The following is a 21,821-nucleotide window of genomic DNA, read 5'->3' on the forward strand; positions in this document are numbered from 1 at the left end:
AGAGATAACGAGAAAAACCAAGACTAAGACATTGAGGGTGAGAGAAAAGAGAGAGAAAAGAAGAGATTGAAAGACACCGAGAGAGCAATACAGAGAAAGAGATAGACAGATAGAGAGAGCGAGCCTGAGGGGAGCGGACTTCTCCTCTTGCTCCTTCACTGCTCATCCATGTCCACTTCCTTTTTAATAGATTTCTAGGCATGGACTTCTCCTCCACCAGGCCTGTAACAGTGCAGCAGATTAAAATGATAACCAACAGTAATGAGGTCCTAGAGGACCGCAGCTGCATGACTAATAGAGGGGCAAAACGTACAGAAAGGTTCACGGACGAGGCTTTAAAGGCCAACTTAAAGCTTTGGTAATATATAGATGAAGTAAGATGGTTGAGTCCTGATTATGCAGAGCAGACACCTCACAGAAAAGGTAAGGTGCGTTTGTAAATGTCATCTGATGTGCCATTTGAAACAAGTATAGACCGAGTGCAGGCGCACAGTGCATTGCTGGCAATGACATATGGTACAGACTCAATTAATTATCAGTTTGAATGTGATCTCAGCTCCGGCTCCCATGTTGATCAGCTGCCTTCGCCCCTTCTATGGAGAATACATTAATATAAGGATACTTGGCTAATTAGGTGATATCAGCAACTCCCTCAGCAAAGATTGATTACAGCAGGTGCAGATACATCAAATCACTGCAGTATAATGATGAGCCTCTATTATAAAAGCACACAATATGCGTTACCTTACGATCATAAAAAAAAAAAAATAATAATAAGATGCATATGAACCCAGTAAAGTAAAGTCTGTGATGAGAAAACTTTTAAAATGATATGGATATACCAAGAGGATTATGGGAGATTAAAATTAGAGCTGAACTGTGCAGATGTACACTTAAAGTTAGAATTTAAAAATACTTTCAGGTCTACACTGCAAAAACTCAAAATCTTACCAAGATTATTTGTCTTATTTCAAGTCAAAAATGTCTTATTTCTAGTCAAAATATCTCATTACACTTAAAATAAGACACGATCACCTCAGAAGTAACTTGTTTATAGACAATTGTCTCTTGTTTCAAGTGAAAATTTGCTTGAAACAAGTGAAAATTTGCTTGTTTCATTGGCAAAATCTGTTTCTTGTTTCAAGCTAATTTTCACTTATTTCAAGTGAATTTTCACTTTTTCCACTGGCAAATTTTGCCAATGAAACAAGCAAATTTTCACTTGTTTCAAGTAAATTTTCACTTGAAACAAGTGAAAATTGTCTAAAAACAAGTTACTTCTGAGGTGATCATGTCTTATTTTAAGTGTAATGAGATATTTTGACTAGAAATAAGACATTTTTGACTTGAAATAAGACAAATAATCTTGGTAAGATTTTGCATTTTTGCAGTGTACTTGGTTTTATAAATTATATCGCTGCGTTCAGATGGTCAGATGTGAGAGGCTGGAAGCTGGGAACATTACCGACATGCATACGTTCAAAGTGGGAAAAACATAGACACTTGCTGATACTAACAAGTTTACTTATGGAAATAACCTTGAAAACAGCTAAAATTTTAAAGTCAATTTAAAAGCATACAATATTTTAAAAAAGAATTATATAATTTGTACGGTTGATGATGCAGACTGCCATGGTGTTATCAAGTCATGAAAACTTGCCCGATCTTGTAACTAGCAACTCCGACTTCTGTTTGATTTTTGATTTGAAGAAGCCAGAAATCCGGGTTCCCACTTGGAATTCAATTGAATGCAGCTCGGAGCCTGATGGGCAATAAGGAACGCGCTGTAGCCAAAACCGTAGAAAAGTGACTTTCACCACAATATCATGAAGTTTCATGGTGCTCGGCTGCAGAGAGCCGAAGCGTCTCATGTCCACTTTCCGTGGCTGAATTTGATCCTGCGGCGCGTGGCACCACACGAAACAGAGAGTTTTGTCTCCGGCCGACTGGAGTGTGAAATATCAGAGGGACACGATAAGAACTGTGCAGATAACGCGTGTTGAAGTTAATAATAATCTCGCACGAGCACAGGACTGTCGCAGAGTATTTTCAGAGTAGCTACCGATGATAATGAGAGGCGTACCGCTGTGTTTGAGGAGCGACAACAAAAAGAAAACTGTTAAGTTATCACGTCTTCCTCCATGATCAGCCCCCCGCTGCATAGAAATAACACCTTTTACTTGTTTTGCCAGTGAGTTAGTGGCAACACTGAGAAAATGTCCTTTTGCTGTCACTCCTCACAACACAGTTATCTGTCCCTCACTGGTTCATTCAGTGACAGGCCTCTATTAAAAGCCTGTTGTGTTCTGACAAACACTTGACTGCAGCTCGCTCGCTAGCCGGTTTAGCACATTAGATTAGTTTGATGAACTACAATTGTAAACAGCGGAGCGCTCTGCTGCAGCTCTGAACCCTCAGACAGGAGAGAGCAGACTGAATTTATTGTGCGGTTTGACAGGAATGCAGCAATGCGCCCAAAATGTGTGTCTTCACACTTCACACACTCGACTGCAGTAGATTTTGTGGAAGGGTTGGAAAACAGCCGAGACCTTCCTTCCTTCCTTCCTTCCTTTCTCTTTTTATCCATTCATCCTATCATTTCTTCAGCCATCTAATCCCCACTCTCTCCTTCCATTCATCCATCCATCCGTCCACCGCGGCTCCACACCTCCCACACTCCCTCCCTCCCTCCTTATGGCACGGTCCAAACTCGTCTCAGCCTGGCAGAAGCTGGTAATCATTCGAGGATATAAGTGAAGAAAGCAGCTCTGGGTTGCTTGTATTTGTTAAACGAATCAGATTCGTCGGTGGCGGGCCCATTTTAAAACCGTCCTTTAGGGAAAAACTCTCTGTGCAACATTTTGCAGTTAGCCAGAGGGAACGGCTACAGTCAGTTTTGCCTCTGATAGCCACCAACATCGGACAACAAAAGAAAACTCCATCTCAAAAGTAAATGTGTGAAACCAAGCAAGCCTCACTGATTGAACAGTCCATATATTTGTTAAAACATATGTTGTCGTTTGTACGCAGTGTAAGTGTGTAATTTTAAGCCTGCTGTACTAAAAATGGAGCTTGTTGTGGGGACTGGTTGAAGCAAAGACACAGGAAACCACAAAACAGAATACAGAAGTATTCTTTTTGCAAATACTTGACATCATTGAAGAGTTTTTAGACAGCTATCTTTGGCACGGTCACATGTGGGTAACTGATGAGTAAGTTTACCATACGGGTCTTTGTGTGACAAATAAGGAAAACACTGAAGTTGAAGAAACCGTAACCAATATAAAATAACCTCTGGCTGCTTGATGCTGTCTCTAGCCACGGTAACTGGTGTCGTGACATTATCCCAAAACCCCGATAGTCTGAAAAATGTCCCATTGGACCAAAAGCCCATTAGTCCGGTGGCCCGTTATTCTGAAAACAAACACCCACTGCTTCGAAGTCCCATTGCTCTGAAAATACATGAAGAGTTCATTTGCAAAAACAGATATCTCCATTTGAATTTATTAAACCTTTTTAAACTTTTTTGAATTTTATTAAAATTTACTTTATATTTATTTCTATTTTTTATATGTTTATTTAGTCTGGCATAATGTTTAGTATCCTAAATCATGCTTTGTGTGTGTGTGTGTGTGTGTGTGTATATGTGTGTGTGTACTCCAAGCAGTATCAGTAAAAAAGGTGTATTCATTTTAAGAATGGCTTTTATCTGTTTCTGCAAATGAACTCCTCACATACTCTCTGCCACACTCCCACCCCTGTTTATCCTAACCTTAATCTGAGGAAACCCCGTCCTAAACTTAACCAAATTTACGGAAAGTCCATTTTTCACACTATTGGGGTTTTGGAGAAATAGGCATTTATTTTTGGTATAACAGGCTGTCAAACTAGTGGGCTTTCAATTCATTGGACATTTTTAAGACATTTGGTGTTTCTGAATAATGGGCCTTCGGACCAACGGGCAGTCCCCTGACGAATCCCAACTGCTGCAAAACCTTTGGCATAGTGGACTCATAAAGGCATCCTACATGCTACAAAAAGAATATGTCATGAAAAAAAAAATGCGGAACATGACCACCAAGGCACTCCCTATGCCTGAACTATGCACACAAAAATGCTGTTTGTTCAGGAGCTGAGCCGCTTCTCCACTGACGTCCATTCAACCGGTTCAGTTTTGGTCTCCCTTCAGCACAGTTTTGACTCTAACCTTGCACTGTCAATTGATCTTGCAAAATCACTTTTTGTGCGTCTCGCAAAACCATCAGAGGCCGTCTGTTCACTCCAAAAAGAGACTCATCAGAAACCACCAAATGGCCAAACCAATCAGCACACGTTGAGGAAATACGGGCGTGGCTCACGTGATGGCGACACCAAATTCAGAAACAACACTATGCTTGAATTTAGCTTTGTAGTCAGCGTAGTGCAGCTTTTCCTTACAAAAATGGCAAGATAATCATGCAATGACACGCCAACCAACTAGCAATATGTTAACCACCGTGCTTGCTCTCTTTCACAAACACAGTTTCTGTGTTGCTGCCGTTTGTTACTGCGAGCGTTGGCACTCTTATGTGACCTTCATTTGTCATTTTGAACGAGTTAGCAAATGACAGACAGATGGCTGCTCCAAGCACCTGCTATGTGTTTTTGTAAACGCCTGTTGCTGCTGCATCTATTCCAAACAGTTTGAGCCCAACAGCGCCCAGACTGTTTCGTGTGTACGGCTGTGTGAGGCCATGCTGTCTCCCGCTACGGGAGGGTCTTTGGGTCTGTGTGCCCAGACTACATGTAGGTACAAACTGGCAAAACTTTCAGCGCGAGAGTCGGTCTTACCTTCTTGACATAGCCCTGGATGAGCTCTGGGGTGGGCACCTGCTCAGCAGACAGACAGTCCTCCAGCTGCAGACGGTAGGCCGGACAGACAGGCTGGCTCCTTTCCACCCTGCAGGCACCACAGGAGAGGAGAGAGGACAGTGAGTTTCAGCTTTTCAGCCAGACACCCAGCCAGCCCGCTGGGCACACACACACACACACACACACACATACACAGGAGGAGATATGTGAGGGTACCCATGCATTCACGCACACAGACACACAGTCTGCTCACCGTCTAAAATCACGACCGTAAAACATCCACAAACAGCGACGTTTCACGGATCTAAGCACCAAATCTATAATACAAAAATAAACCCCTATCAACAAATTACGTTGCGTCAAGTAGCTTTGTTAATGTTATTGTTGGCCTGTGGGAGGCAAGAGGAAAATACAATAAAACACTTAAGTGAGACAAAGAACCACATGGAGGAAGACACATGGGGGAAACAGAGAATGCAGGAAATTTAATGCAAATCTCGTCTCGCTCCCTCCCGCCCGGCCCGCTGAGGCCATAACAGTATTTTGAGTGGGGAGAATCTATTTATATGGTGTTGTATTTTTCTGTTCTATCCTCTAGAGGAAATCCCAGAGCTAGCCCTGAGGAGACTAATGCCCCAGCTTCCATCTCCCTGCTTCTCATCCTGTTGACAAGGCAAAGAAGCCCCACACACCCTTTCCTCAGTGTGATAGCGCATGTGTGTGTATGTGTGTGTGTGTGTGTGTGTGCTCTGCATGAGCTCGGGGTTACATGGATGCCTGATGTGTGGCTGAGTGAAGGATGTATGCGTGCATGCTGGTGGGTAGCCCTGTATATAAAGGCTATGCATGTGGCCCCCACTACATGCAATGACTCCCTCTGAGTGCAGATACATGTCACTGTGTGTGTCCAGTGTCTGCCAGTGTGTGTGTGTGTGTGTGTGTGCTTCTGAAGCATTATCACATTAAACCCGGGCTTGGTTCTCTCTGTGGGACTTCACAGCGCAGTAGTGCCCTGTCTCATCTTGCTCCATCCCAAAGAAAACACCATCAACACTTTTGTGCTGCTGTCACTGACACCCATCGCCCTGCGCTGTATCGCTGTCACAGCAGGCAGCGCGGAAAACTGGGCCAAATCCTTAAATACAAACCTCAGATGTTCTGTGAAACATTCATTATGGCACGCTGAGAACCTGCTCTGGTTTTTCGCAGCGTCATAAGAATAAGATTCAAAGGCACAACAGTGGAAGCCTAGTGGCGCTGCCAAAGAGTACATGTTTCCCCCATTGGTTGTGACATAAATCACAAGCAACCAGCTCAGTAATGCTCCAGGGGACAAAACTGAGAGACTGAGAAACAGAGAGAGGAAGGAGAGAGAGGGAGAGAGCGATAGAGAGAGACAGACAGAGAGAGAGAGAGAGAGACAGAGAGAGGTCCACAGGTGCCCTCACTTGCTGTTCTTGTCTACAGGATGAGATGCTGCTTCAAAGAACCACATGGATATCTTTTTTCCCCCCCATAATGCCAGAAATTAATTTAAGAGAAAAAAAAAATACGCCTCCAGTTCATCATTCAGTATCTATCAGTAGTATAAAAAGGATTCAGCCTGTGAAAGAGTTATCATTTTTTCAATCAAGGACTAAGGCTTCCTATTTATCTTAAAAAGCACTATGACTTGATTTCGCATTTTGCGCCATCGATCATTTTGTAAGAGTGGATGTCACTTCTTTTCAGGCGGTGGATATCTCATTTTGGAGTGAAACTCTTCAAACACAAAAGAGGAAGACAGATAGTGCAACAGAAAGACAGAGAGAGAGAGAGAGAGAGGGAGAGGGGTGGAAGAGAGAGGAGGGGTGGGCGACAACAGCATCTCAAACAGTGCTCTGTGTCTTGGTGGGTGCTGCGCCTCGGGTTAAAAATAGCAGCAGCATCACCTGCAGTCCATCTTCTCTGTGTGAAACGGTGACTTTTCATGCATCCGGCAGCACCGGCTGTCAACCTCGGGGGCCTCGTGCGGTTAGACGAGTGTCAAATGCCTGCCTGCCCGCCCACCTACCTGCAGCTCCCTCCTGGGTGCATGCACCTGCTAAACCTCCCCGTCGCCTGCCCACAGATGGGTCACAAGATCCGTCTTTGTTTCACTGTAGAGCATCTTGTATCGGACTAATTATTCCCACGGGAGTGGAAAGTTTGCATGGTAACTAATTGCGTATTACCTGTTAATGGCTTTCTTTGGGATTTGTATCAGTTGCAGAGGCTACATCATTTGTAAACGGGCGGTTTCCAATTATGTCGTGTTCACTGAGGTATGGGGAAAGGATTGTGCAGACATGTTATTGTTCCTTTGTGGATAACGCGCTGCAAAAAAATGTCTCAGTGTCTCAACAAGCTGATTTCATCTTCACTTTTAGCTCTGAAAATGTTTAATTTCTTACAACAAATTTGCCAAAGGACTGGGATATATATATATATATATATATATATATATATATATATGTTTCTTGTACCAATGCAATTAAATTTGCTTGCAGAATTTTCTGATAACATGCAGCAATATCTTGAAGTGAGGAAAATCCCTCCATTTCATTAAGTTACAGAGGAGATGCTCCTTTCTTTTAATTTGGCGACATCTTTGGTGCAAAGAGCTTAATGCTGTTTTTATACTGCACTTCCAAGAGATCACCTGTCAATCAAATGGTGTGGGTGGGACTGTGACGCAGGTTCCCTTGGATTTGATGCATTCTGAGTTTCTATACGCTCTTTTCTTTCCCGCTCACCCACGGTGGCTATTATTGTTCATGCTAACTATACAGGTCGTCTTGTGTTTATGCCAAACTGATGTTGCTAATGCTGGAAACTAAAATGCACCATTTCCTGTGAGTCAAAATGATATATTTTTTTCCCACAGGAAAGCCCATTACAACGCAGGGTGTTTAGCACAGTAAATGTAAAAGCTGTTATGAGCTGGGTAGAGCTGTAATCACAATAACGATTCTTACATCGGTTGGCAGCAGGGAGCAACAAAAATGGACATTTATTTCTATAAAAATGACATGGATTGTTATATTAAGGTGCACTGGGTTGTTCAGTTGTTGTTGTTTTTTTTTTTTTTTTTTCCAAGAAAGCAAAAAGAAAACGAGTTGAGGCATGAGCCAGAACATAAATTTCCCAGTTGTTCTGTGTTTGTGACATGGGACTGCAGAAAGACCCCTCAGCCATCTGCATCAGCAGCCACTCATCTGCTGCCACCAGGACGCAGTCAGGGAGCATCTGAACCCGTGTTTAGCAATCTTTCACTGTGGGACTTTAATAATATAGCACATCTCTCCTAATGTCAGATTTTCACGCAGTCATGAATAATTTCACCGGAGCGAATCCCCTCTAATGGTTTCTAGCCCACACCTCTCTAGTTTTCTCTTTCTCTCATTCTCATTCTCCCTCTCCGCCCCTTCCTTTCTCCCTCCCTCCCTCTCTCTCTCTCTCAATCCCTCTCTTTCTCTGCCTGAGCACACGTGAGCTCCTTGCAATTACCCAATAATGATGAATATATCCCATCAGACATTGCCTGCTGAACTGTAACCTTATTCCATCACAACCAAATTGAACACTGGGAAATCTGACAGTTGACATTTTAAATTTTCAAACGGTCCAATCCATTCTGTCTGCATTGCATTTTTTTTTTTTTTTTTTTTTTTTTTTTTTTGTTTCTCTCCCGCAGCAGGTTGTACCAAGGGCTGCCATCGGTGACAAATCGCGGTCTCAGGCTTGTGAAGTTATGGCCCACTTAACCAGATATGCCAGTCAGGTGACAGAGTCTAACGTTTACAAATGGCACAGTGCTGCGTGGTACACAACCCCTGTGTAATTCCTGGCTGTGCATAAACTCCTGCAGTGTCACCCCTCCGTGTAGCGAGCGCCTTGTTCGCTGAGCCTTTCGAATCGAGGCTAATGCTGTAGAGGGTTGACTGGGATTGTGTCCACAGACATTGTGTGCATACTAAATACAGCTGCTGTATACCAGCTGCCTATACCAGCCCTCTGCTCTGCCCAGACTTCCCCGCTCTGCCTCTTGAGTTTCGCTTTATTTTATGTGCAAAAGTGGCCTGAGAAGATACTTTTTGCGTCTGTTCGTTTGGGAAGTGACGGGGGAATTGGGCGCTCGCTGTCATGCTTGAACCCCCCCACCCAACCTGCACGTCCCACCCCTCCGCTCTCTCTCTCCTTTTAATTCCTGTGACTTGACAGGGGGAACAGGAGTGGAGAAGCTCCGCTTTTTGGCTCCTCTCATTTCTCTCTCCCTTGCTCATTTTCCTGTGGCGGAGATTTGGATTCCCTTGGGCTGGTGCTGATGCGAGCAGCCGTCTCCACGGTGACAGACGCTGGAGATAAAGCCAGGCCCCGCTTTGACTGGGGCCGTCAAAGGATGGTAGACTCCTGTGCCCTTTTCACTTGCTATCTCTCTCTCTCTCTCGCCTTCTTCATCCCTTCCCATGTCCCTCGCTTTCCCTCTTTCTTTCCCTTCACACCCCAGCTGTGATCCTATTTCCTCCCTCCTGCCCTGACCCCCTACCTCCCCTTCTTTCCCCTGTCGCCCACCGTCTTTTCTTCATCTCTCTCTCCCCCTCATGGTGTCTTTTTCTCTGGAGCTAGGCAAGCATGTCTGCGGAAAAAAAGAAGGAGCCCATTCATCCGTAGCCTTTTCATACAGAATCGATATTTCTGCTGTCCGGTTTTGTGCAGCCAAAACGTCTGTGGGCCATTTGGACTGTTGCCTTCTGTGGATGTCCGTGTACACTGAAAGTGGAACTGAGGTGCTATGTGCCACAGCATAGGAGGTGATTACTAATGGACACAATGTTCAGGAAGGGAGGGCACACGGCACAGCAGATAAGTTGTTATGCATTTCAGCTACACAACCTTCCCCAGTGTGACCGGCTGGTTTGTTTATGCTCATCCCGGGCTGAAGTCATTACAGCCTTGGTCGAGTCTGAGCCAAGTTACATTGCAGGCTGAAAAAACAACGTTGTGTTTACACTGCATTCATTTATTTGGAATAAGCTCTATTTCCATGTAGATATTTATAGAAGTTATTTATTCTTACATTTACGACAGTTCGCTGAGCGCCGACCTACGTCCAGTTTAGATATCCCCCAGTCAAGTATCTTGTTTGTAATTTGAGTTTTTTTTTTTTTTAAAGATTATTTCTTCTGGTGTTTCTGCTTTATTTGATAGTCACAGTAGAGAGAGACAGGAAAGGCAGGGGAGAGAGAGGCGATGACATGCAGCAAATGTCCTGAGGTCAGATTCAAACCCAGGACGCTGCAATCAGGACTTATCCGGTGAGCTACCGGGACGCCCAGGAGTTAGATTTTTTTTTAAAACATTTGCTCATTCCTCATTTTTTAAATACAAACTTTATGGTGTCAACCTCTTGACAGAAACTGCTGTCCCGTCCTAACAAAGATGCCCCAAATACGAGGATGAGACAATAAATTTTTCAAGGTGACATGTTTGTGAAGATTTTTTTTTTTTTCCGCCAGTGGACATTTTTTTTTTTTAACAATGAAACAGAAACTTGAGCAAAATCAAATTAAGGTTCCTTGGTTATTGTGATAGATTATCTAGCTGGGGCAATTCAATTTCAAGTCTGTAGAAGTGGCTTCTGGTTCTCTATGAGAAAGAATGGCAGCAAATGGATTCCTCTGAAGGGAGGAAAATGAGCCCTGATTTCTCCAGCTATGCTTACTGTGTGCAGAAATGACCAGGAATAAAGGCAAGAAGAGGGGAAAGTTAAACAAATGGCACAGACATAAAAAACACATTATCATGTATTGTCTATATGCTGCACTGGCCTTCCACTGCACATATTCCTGCTTACTGCATACCTCTGCAAAGTGCTGAGATTGTCACTAACATATGTTTACATAGCCGCTCAATTGCTCTCTTATCCTATTTTATTGCTTTTTGTCTTTATTGTTTTATTATTTTTACTATTCTTACTGTTTCCTTTTTTTTTTTTTTTTTTTTTTTATTGCCTACTTCAAATATTATTGAACGCTTATGTTATAGTTTTCTTCTTCCCCGGCTGAATGCTATTACTTTTGGTGCTGCAACGACCTCATTTCCCCACAGGAATCAATAAAGTTCCATCTTATTTTTATCTTATCTTAAATTCGCCTTTTCAAAAGCTCCCTCATGCCACAGTCTCCCCGCTGAATCACATCCCCTCTCCTCTACTCAATAACCCTTCTCAAAACAACAAAATAAATTGCTTCTTTGTCTCCAGCTCTTATTTTACGTTCCTCACCTATCATTTCTCTCTCATACGGTCATTCCACTGCCAGAAACTAGTAAATAACACATCACTCTTTGCTAGTCTTAAAAATAATGAATTAATTGTCTGGCCTTCAAGAAAACTAAACAGTTACATGGCTGTTGCATTACACCCTTATACGACTGTGCCAGGCTCACATGGGTTCCATGTAGAGCTGAACCCACATTTCCAGCAGAGTCACTCCAAATGATGACAAAATCTCAATCTCAGTTCTCTCAAGATCAGCACCACAGCATTAAAACCAAATGTTCTGGGTTGCATTCCCCACTTGTTTCGCTTGTTCACATGCACTGTCCTCCAAAGTCTTACATTTCCTATATGACATGAAGGCAGCACAAGACGATGGGAATCTTTTTGTAAATATTGCGCCAAAAAGAAGCTCAAGAGGCTAAACAAATGTAACACGAGCAGCAGCCACTCTGTTGGATCAGTAACTGTAATGTGATTGCTGAAAGTGTCAGAATAATGCCGTTCCTGCACTATACAGGAAAAAAGTAATGTGATTACAGTGACGTTTCGCTGTCTGATGTGTTATATTTTGATATTGCCACTGGTTGCACTGGTGTTCTCGTAACAGGAGCTTATTCTTCCGCTGTGCTCATGTAAGTCGCTCTGAATGGGAGTGTCAGTTAAATGCCTAGATTGTAAATGTGGGCCGTTGATGCGCAGTAAATTTACAGGAACGGATTGCAGACGTTCACAATTGCGTATCTGTTTGTGAAGAACCTGATGTGAATTCCTGGCCCATAAACTGAGCGGCAGCGAGTCTGGGGATTTACACTGTTTGGCAGATTAATGTGACACAAACACACATGCACACAGGCACGCACGGGCACACACACACACTTACAGGTGACACATATACTCACAAACAACCTTGCATATACACACGCACACACACACACAGGCATACACATACATGCACACACACACAAAAATGAAGCGACCCACATCACCACAAACACACACGTAAACAGACACAGTGAGACAGAGGCAGTGACATGCATAAGTTTACCAGCAAACATGCTGTACAATATGCACATACACACAAATGCATATGCACATTCACATGCAAAGACAGATGCACACACACACACACATACACACACACACACACACACATGCACGTATAGTATGCACGTTCACATTTGCATATACATCACACATGTAGCCCACACATACACACACACACACAATTAGACAGTATATAAAAGAAGGCCCAATGGCTGTCTGGAAAACCTTGCAGGGGAGGCGGGCACACACACACACACACACACAGACAGACGTGTATGCACACACATCCTCACACACATCTCAGTGAACAGGCTTATGGTAAACAGGCCAGGATGAGCGCTGGGCTTCAGAGGCAGGCAGATCAGCCACTGGGGCTTCAGCTGCTGGACTGCCTATCTACACCTCACTGCTGCCAGAAGAACAACAACAAAAAAAACAAAAAAAAAACACTTCCATCATATCGATCACCATCTTTTAACTTGAACGAAGAGTTGAAATGGTCCTGAATAAGCTGATTACATTTCATCACCCCTGGGACCTTGAAACCCATTCAAAACCTTAGACAAGGGTTTTATTTTGCCTTCTACATTCTTGAAAACATGGTGATTTTTGCCCAACAAAAGAGCAAAACAGCTTTCACCCTCCTCCAACCTGCACCACCCTCCATGCCCTTCAACCACCCTTGGAGCCGATCCCTGGCCCCCTGCCCCGAATTGAGTGGATGCCCACCCCCACAGTTCCCAGGACGGAGGGGCTTGGGCAAAAGGGCTGGAGGGCAGATGTAGGGGGCAGGGGTGACTTTGGGCCGTCCAGCCGGTTTTGGACGAAGCATTGAAAGAGCTGGAGATAGAGGAGCGAGATTATCGCTGATTCACGTCCAAATGCAGCTGCCCGCATGACAGCTTGCTAAGCCACAAACAGATGTTACGGCGCTCCAGTGCAGATAGCAGTGATGTGATGGTTGTGGGCTGGCTGTAAAATGCAGCCTGACCCTTCAATGATTATAAGGTGGTTGCCATTGTAGACATCCCCCAGTATGCAATTATCCTAAATACTGACTAATACCCCATAAAATTCTTAAATGCAAAACAATAGCTATAAATAATAAATAAAAAAAAACAAATGGTTAATAAACTGTTTTTGTCACCTGGATGGAGTTCAAAAGTGATCTGCCCCCCAAAAATCCTCTTTAATGTGGATTAGCACATTATTAGCCACAGGAGGCATGTTTGCTAAAGTGGCTTTTATAACAGCTACATCTGTAAACTTTTGAATTTTCAGTCCCAGTGGCCTTATTCCAGCAAATCATCCTCTGTGTTAAGTTGTGGGAAACATCCATACTTATACAAAAAATACTGTGTATGTACCTAATGAAAAACAGCTTTACACATTATGTGCTTCTGTAAGAACATAATAAAAGTACGTCAAAAATCGACACAGCATTGCAATGGTTATACAATCAATTATTTCACAGACGTGTATACTCGAATAAAGTAAAGTAAACTTCCTAACTGAAGTTGTAAGAACTAAATGATCTGCAGATACCGTGGGTGGAGCTTTGAATTTGAATTTTCCCTTCACTGTGATGCATGCCTGAAATAAATATACATCTAAATGGACCAATCAAGCATGCTGACTCTCACGGATCCCGTCATACGTCTCTTACCCATCATTGAGTCGGACCAGGATGGCCCGGTAGAGCTGGTGTTGGGGGCTGTTGGACTCTGGACCACAGGGGTGGATGAAGGGGTGAACGGCTGCCAGGATGAAGCCCTGCTGGTAGAGCTCCTGCAGCTGGCCGGGCAGCTCCCGCACCGAGGACAGACGCAGCGTGGACGTCCCACCTGAGGGAGGAAGAGAAGAGATGTAAGACAATAAGACACTTCACATGGGGAAAAATAAACACATGGCGTGACATTTTTGGTGACATCTCTGGTGCTAAACATTACTGTCATGACTTTTTCCTTTGATTTTCTGTCGATGGAGCTCCTGTATGTGGCGCTCTTTTGTTCGTTCAGTCAGTCGTGATGGCTTTCGCTGATCATGCTCATGCTAACCACCCAGTTCCTCCTCTACTTATTTCATACTGCAGGCTGCTGTTGCTGCTGGGAACATAAAAATGCCTCGCTCACTGTGCATCAGAGAACGGTTCCCAGCAAAGACGTACCTGCCATCAAATGTTCAAATCAGCATTAGTAGAGGCTTTCATGAACTTGGAAAAGGTTGAATCAGCATGAATTATATCAATCAGTCACGGAGACCAGCACAACTGACACGTATTTATACAAAAATGTTGCAGATTACTGCTGAATAGAGCATGGCGTGGTTCCATCCTCCATGTGGCTTGATGGAGGAAGCATGGCATTAACACTGTTAGGAAGTTACGTTCCCACCGGAGCACCTCATCAGTATTCATGCCGTAAAGGTCTTAAGATAAAAGCATCCACAAAGTGAGATTGCGATGTTACAATTGCAGAGAAAGTGAGGGGATTCTGACAAAAATGCACTTGTCTCAGGTCCGCACGTTCAGCAATTAAAGACAAAAAGAAAACAACGAGGCCATCTCGACTGTATGACACTCATTTTTCTGCCACTCTTCATCTTTTTGATTTCAACAGTTTTTATCCGCGTGTGAGTTCTCGTCAGGGTCTTCGTGTTATGACTGGAGAACTGCTCTGGTACAGCCAAGCAAATGCATTTTGCAAGCATGTCCTGCTCAAACGGAGCCTACAGTGACACTCTCTGTAATGATTATGCCCGACAGCGATACTGCGATCGAGAGGCACCAAACTGGTAGACAAGGAGGAAAATTGCTTTACAAAAATATCCCACTATGTGCAGATTTGCAATTCAGATATCAACACTGATTTTAGAGCCATTCCCAGTTTGTTTTGGCAATTAGCATCATGCTTTTCGCCCCATCCCCTCAATCTGGGAGTTAATAAGACTGGATCAAAATCCAATCAGGGCTGATTGCTAAGGCTCTGTATTGTAGCATCTCTATCCTGACACTTGCTTTCATTCCCTCTCAATTCAACTTAACTGTTCAAGAAGAGCGGACAGGGGCCTGAGATTAATGAGCAGCAATCAGCAAGTGGCTGGCTGTTTTGGAAAAAAAAAAAAAAAAGTTGGGCAAGGAGTTGCTGTGCAAAGCTCTGTCTCAGCACAATTCCCTCCCAGCCCTCCTGGGGGGCTGAAATGTGGAAAACCTGCAGCAGACAGCCGCCGGTGATGGCCTCGCTCCGGGAGCAACCAGCTGTGTTACAACAAGCCACACACAGCTTCTGTCAGGGAGCATCAGCCAATCAGGACGTATGGTAATGAGCAAGAGAGGGGAGGGAACGGGGAGGGAGCGCGATGGGAGAGATTAGATAGAACGGAGAGGAGATACCAAGCTTGATAGTGGGACTGAAGACAGGATGGACAGGAATGATAAAGGAGAAAAAAACAAAGACACTGACAGACAGGGAGAGAGAGAGAGAGCAAAGAGAGAGGAAAAGACAGTGATAAAGAGCGACCGAGACCAAGACAGCGCTTGGCCCTGGATGCCTGACGGCTGGGATCCCAGCAGTGCGCTACGCGAGGCGACATTTACTGCAGGCCAAACAGCTGGGGTGCGTGGGAGAGCGCCAAGACAAAGAGCTGGATGGAGAACGAGAGAACTGACAGGGGAGAGGAGCGGAGGGAGGGAGAGGAGGTCTGGTTGTCTGTACGAGCTGTCACAAGACGTGGGAAATGTCGCTGCGGCTAATTGGAGTCAATGGGACCATACAGAAAGAAAGGTTCAGATCCATGGGAACAGTCAAAGTATAGGAGTTCAAAGGGAGGTCAGGGAGGGCAAGCGTGGCCTTGGCGAACTGCCGGGACTCTGACACACGATGCTCGCGGCTCATGTGTGTGTGGCCTCAGGTACAATCAGTTATGCTGATAAGAGCGAGAACATGGCTTTGGAGGAATTGTAGACCTTCGAGTCCCTGAGCGAGGCTGAGAGAGGTGCTTTCCAACAGTGATCATTTGCAGATGACTAATTTCTGTCTTTTAAAATTGCACTTAGTTGTGTAACACCAAGTTGGCACAAAGCAGGAATGCCGCCTGGGCTTCAGTGTGTTTCGAAGTCCTGATCAGAGAAAGCTGGGCTGCTCAGAGGTGAAGAGCGATGAAGAACACAAACAAATTGATGGCAAATGTTAACGGCAGACGGCGGTCTACAAGTTGTACAAGATGTGAGCTTCAGGAGCCAGATTCAAGTCAACTGAGTTACTAATGAGTTAATAATGTGGCTGTTTAGTTTTACTTTTATTTTGTCAAGATTTTAGATTTCAGTTTGAGTTTAGTTTCATTTTCTTTCCATATAAGTTCCATATAAAGTTTTGTTTTATTTTCTGAAAATTATTACTTTCAGTTCACTTTTTGCTGTGCCTCAGTTTATTTTTTAGTATTTTTAATGTATGCATATCTCAGGTCGGATTAAAGGTCACATTTTTTCCTTTGTTCACTGTTAGTATATGTTTCTGACCTCAGCAAATGCATTGTTATCACTGATAATGAAATTTGTGGAATAATTCTCAAGGAAACATTCCCACAGACTTAAAACTGCACTTGCATTTAATACAAAAAGTAAATATTATTTTGTTTTCATTCATTTTCTAATGCATATTGTGGTTTCAGTGTACTTTTCTTTTCGTTTTTTGCATGGAAGCTTTTATATCAGCTAATAAAAATGTTCTTTCCTTCAAAGGTTTTACGTTTTGTGTTAGTTTTCATTCATAAAAGTGACACTGGACTGTAGTGACACTGGCCTGGACTTGTTTTCCTTCATCAGTCTTCACACAATCAACAAGTAAACCTCAGTTTCTCAGCAGTATCTCTAATGTGATTACGGTGGCTTTTCAGTAACTGATTACAAGTGTAATTCTTTTGTAATCAGATTACTATAATCCCTCTTCATGTCATCTGGTAGTCCCCAGCCGTTTCCACAAAGGGTAAAAACTGACACACACAAGACGACATGTCACCCTGACACACTGCAGCTCCTGCGGGCACGCGAAGCCGACCAAAACACACACGCAGGACATTGTTCTAGCGTTTTGTGAGGCGGTAACATAATGATGTGGCGTGTTTTCAGCATGCTTTAGTACACCATCAGCGCTGCAAAAGGGGGAAAAAGGATTTCTGGAACAAGCCTGCTGGTGCCAATCAGGAAGCAGCCTCTGTGATGTGGATAGAGAGCTGATTCAGTTAGGATCTCAAGTCTCCTTCTGGGCACAAATCCAGAGGTTCATTGTGCAACCGCTAAAGAAGCAGAAGAAGAAGAAGGAAAAAAAAAAAAAAAAAGTCATATACTGTCCCCTTAGGGCCAGTGACTGCTTGGCTAAAAATACCCCTCCAAATTTCTCAATCACACTCTGTCCTAGTGCGCCACAATGCAGGAGCTTTAGAAGTTAAAAGGCGTGGAGGAATTAACACAAAGAAATAGGCCGCCATCGCAAAAGGGTGAAACGTATTCGTTTCCCCCCGCCGCTCCTCCTCCCTCCCTCCCATCCCTCCCACCCCTTCCTCCACCACTGACTGCCTTTGGAAATGGAATTAATCCTTCTGTGATCTGTGATTTTATTTTTTTTCTCCCTTCTTCCCTCTCCCTTTTGGTGCAACATGAACACCCTGTCCTTTCCCCAGAGGCACGCTGGAGCTATTGCGTGTGCGCCTGGTTCATGAGGCGGTGGATATTAAGTCGAAAATGAAACCGTCTTTGCTTACTCTCTGAACCCCTCGGTTGAGATGAGTAAATAAGGAATGGTTTCAATTAGGCAGAGGGAACACAGCCGCCGGCGACTTCTTAAGTTGGCTCTAATCACTGTGTGAGCTGCTAATAATCTCATCCAGAGGCCTTTCAATACACAGGCTCTACATTTATTTATCAGACCGAATTTTATTTATCATGCTGTCCCCAGAGCCAAATGTAACCCAGTGCTAAGATTCGCTAAATCTTGTGCCGTTGTAAGGATGTTTACTTGGACCTAAAATCTTGTTATCTAAGGAAAATCACTTTGTTTGGGTAGACGAGAGCAAATTAGCAACCGTATAACTCCTGTATGGATGTGAAAAGTCAATGCCGATGTTTAATGCGGTGAAATGTTGAGGCCCTTGAAGGGGTCTGTGGCCGGTCAGACAGACAGGCAATCTGTTAAAACCTTATATGGCAAATAGGCAGCCAATTACTTCCCTCTGTCTTTTTTGTTTACCCTGGAAGAAATTCTCTCACATATCAACAGAGAGGAGCCCAAACTCACGGGAACAAATCGCTTTGTGACAAATAATGAGAAAACAGGGCTCCTGGCTGACAACCAACAAATTGGTTTTCTAGAAAATTGTGTTAGCATAGAGCCATCAAACCGACACTGCCATTAAACACACAGGAGGAAACAAAAAAAAGGGGGGAAATGCATATATGAACATATGAGGAGGGACTGACAGATTGTCCTGAAGCTCGCTGGAGGATGATTGGCCAGTTTTTTCCTGTTTATGGTGATTGACAGCAGCTCAGAGCTCAGATGGGATGACTGGTATATTGTCAGATCATCAAAATTTATCCATATCAAGTACTGCATTACTGTAGTTTTCCAATAATCACGACATTTGGCCCGAGCAGCATGGTAAAAACAATCATATTGCAGCTATTGTAAAATCAAGAATCAAATTGCAATGGCGATATCTGTTATTGCCATTGCAATTTGATTCTTGATTTTAATGGGAATTATTATTTTTGTATCATAATTTTCAATTTCACTCAATAACACCATTAAAATATTTGATGGCGATGTGATTTTTGCAGGGATATGTAATACAGATAGTACGATTTGTAGCAACAGCATCTCTGTAGCACCAAAATACCTAATCTATAATGCTATTTTGTCACTTTTATAAAAAAAAAAAAAAAGTATAAATAAATAAATAAATAAGCAGCTCCTGGGACTTGCCCATACTGCGATTTTGATAATATTTCAATTAATTGCACAGCCCTGGCAGACATTCATGCATGAAATACATTCAGTAATCTGCAAGATCCTCATTTTCTTAAATTTGGATAACATCTTTGGTGCTAAGTGGTCACTGCTTTTTTTTTTTTTTTTTTTTTTTTTTTTTTTTTGCACCACACTTCCCAGAGATCACCTGTCAATCAAACACTGTGGAAGGGACTATGATGTCTTTTTTTTTCTCTCAAACTTTCCTGTGATGACATTGGAGAGGTGCACTGCCACATGGGTTGAAGCTGGACCATCTGGCCTAAAGATGGGTCTTAACCCACCTCGCCATCTTGCAACCCCAAACGTATTTCATCATGGCTGTATTCATCAACTCAATTTTGAAAAAAGTTATTCCCCTTTTCCGCCGTCTCAGGCTTAGTCTAAATGCTCATTCAAACATTAATAGCTATAACAGGAGAGAGGAATGTGAATGATTAGGGGTCAAGTATTTCAGATCAAAAGAAAAAGAAAGGGGGGAAAAAATCAGGATGACAAATGAAGACAGGGTAACTAACTGTATTGAAAATCTAAGCACAAACACGCCAAAATGAAATAACTGGCCCCGGCCCCGATGAAGGGAAAGTGCGAGTGCAGAGGTGAGAGGATGTGTGTGCCAGCTCTCCGTATGAACCTCGTGAGGATGCACAGTTGCACACATGCACTTTGAATATGCATGCACGGGCGAGTTCATCTAAGGAGCAGAATAAATAATAAACACCTGTTCCGTTTAATTCCCTGCCACTTCCTTTTGACCTTCCACACTGGATGTGCACTTTTCCCCGACTCATCCCTCACAATTACCTGTGGCTGCAGCCCAGAGGCGAGATGTGAGGGGGAGGGGGGGTTATGTCTGGAAAGTTGCCAGTTTGCCAGTTTGAATTCCCCTGAAATGCCTGCTCATTGAGAAATTCTCTCTCCCCTCTCAGCAAAGATTGTGGACGTGCCCTTGAGCATGGCATTTAACCCCCGACTGCAGCGGCCAAGCCTTCAGACTGTGGTTGTGCTGAGCATCTCCTCGATGTAAATATGGAAACAGGGGGTTTACTGAAAGAGACCATGTGAGGACAGTCTTTCCCTGGAATAATGAAGACTAAAAAAAAATAAAATGCCACTGTCCACCAGGAGTGAAAAAAAAAAAAAAAATATCCAGCAACTTTTGAATTGAAATTGTACTTGACACTGGCTCAGTTCCCTCTCAAACCCATCTGCCTTGTAAGCACCTCAGAGCTGCAGCCCGCCGCCTTTCCATCAGTCAACACATTTAAAAATAAATGAGTAAATATGAAATTAATAAGCTGAGAGATTGAAGCACGTTGGCTCAGCACACACACACACACACACACACACACACGCACACACACACACGCATGCACACACTATGCACAGCCTCTGGGAGAAATGGTTTGACTACATTTGCATGGGGGAGAAAATAGCCTGGCATATATTAGCTACCCGCTGCAACTCATTTTTGATCCTATCCTGCACATCTCTTATTCGGTGATATTTTCTTGCCTCCTCGCGATTAGAGAATTGTTTGTTTCTCCTATTAGTAAAGCCTCAATTAGCAGCTGTCACGTTCACACTGGCACACTGTGACTTGGACGACAGAGTCTCCTCATTTTCTTTGAACTGGATAGAAGTTGAGGAAAATGCTGTTTTGCTACAGGCAATAGGAAGAGTTTATTTTTAGCTTGGCAAAGCAGGACTGTAAGTACCTGCCTACAGAGGAAGGACAAATGACCACTGTCTTTTGACTCGACTGCAACTCCACCGGGCGATATTACTGGGCTTATTATGACTGTAGCCTTGGCCTCCCTATTTTTATCCCCATTGATGTGTTCTCTATCCCAAAGCGCTGGCGTTACAATGGCACAATGCACTGCACGTTTCCTATGCACGGCTATTAATAAAAATCCTGCAAGAGAAAAAAAAATAAAAAATAAAAACGGCACACACCTGTGAGCCTCCGCACAGTCTTGATAAAAGCGATATCACATGTGCATACAGTAATTGGCCTTTTTGAGCGGAAAGCACCACCCCACTATTTTCCTGGACAAGGAATCATGTCATTATTCAGTGTCCAATTAAAATGGCCTTAGTCTCCTCAGGAGCCCTCCACTCTGCCGAGGACCACCTGCAGACCGTCTCTCAGTCTCAGCAGCCTGTGTCATTAGCTTTCAAACAGGCAGCGAATGGAAATACCGCCGACTCCCCTGTCCTCTCCACCGCCACCTCCCTTTTTTTTTTTTTTTTCTTCCCTCCCACCCTCGGCTCCGATTCCTCTCACTCCTCTGCCGTAGGAGGGGAAGTTTCTCCGCTCGGCTCCTCTGCCCATTTAGCCTCCTTTCTCTGCCTTTGCTCTCGGCGGGGAATCTGCCCCGCTCCCCATCAACTCGCCGTTTCTCTCGCCGCTTTGCTTTGCTGCGCCCTCCTCCCTCCCTCCCCCCCCGCTCCCTCCAGTCTCCACCTTTGTGTTTGAGGAGAGCAAAATCTTTCAAAAGGCTCTGTTCTACTTTTAACCTTATTCTCTGTCTCTACGTGAGCGTCATTTTTTTCTGTGTTTTTTTTTCCCCCTCTCCCTTCTGTTCTCCTCTGTGTTA

At 43.7% G+C, this 21,821-nt stretch overlaps 1 protein-coding gene across 2 annotated transcripts in view; it reads right to left on the reverse strand.

Moving 5' to 3' along the window:
- The window catches only part of rftn1b (raftlin, lipid raft linker 1b), a 110,278-nt gene that overhangs the window by 51,922 nt on the left and 36,535 nt on the right, over positions 1-21,821 (reverse strand). For both annotated transcript variants that reach the window (XM_030072469.1, XM_030072468.1), the window contains exons 3-4: positions 13,863-14,040; positions 4,831-4,939 (exon numbers count right to left, since the gene is read on the reverse strand). In XM_030072469.1, coding sequence (XP_029928329.1) covers positions 4,831-4,939; positions 13,863-14,040 — 287 coding nt within the window. The remainder of the gene's footprint in view (positions 1-4,830; positions 4,940-13,862; positions 14,041-21,821) is intronic.

Source organism: Myripristis murdjan, chromosome 16 (assembly GCF_902150065.1).
Source record: "Myripristis murdjan chromosome 16, fMyrMur1.1, whole genome shotgun sequence".
Taxonomy (NCBI): domain Eukaryota; kingdom Metazoa; phylum Chordata; class Actinopteri; order Holocentriformes; family Holocentridae; genus Myripristis; species Myripristis murdjan.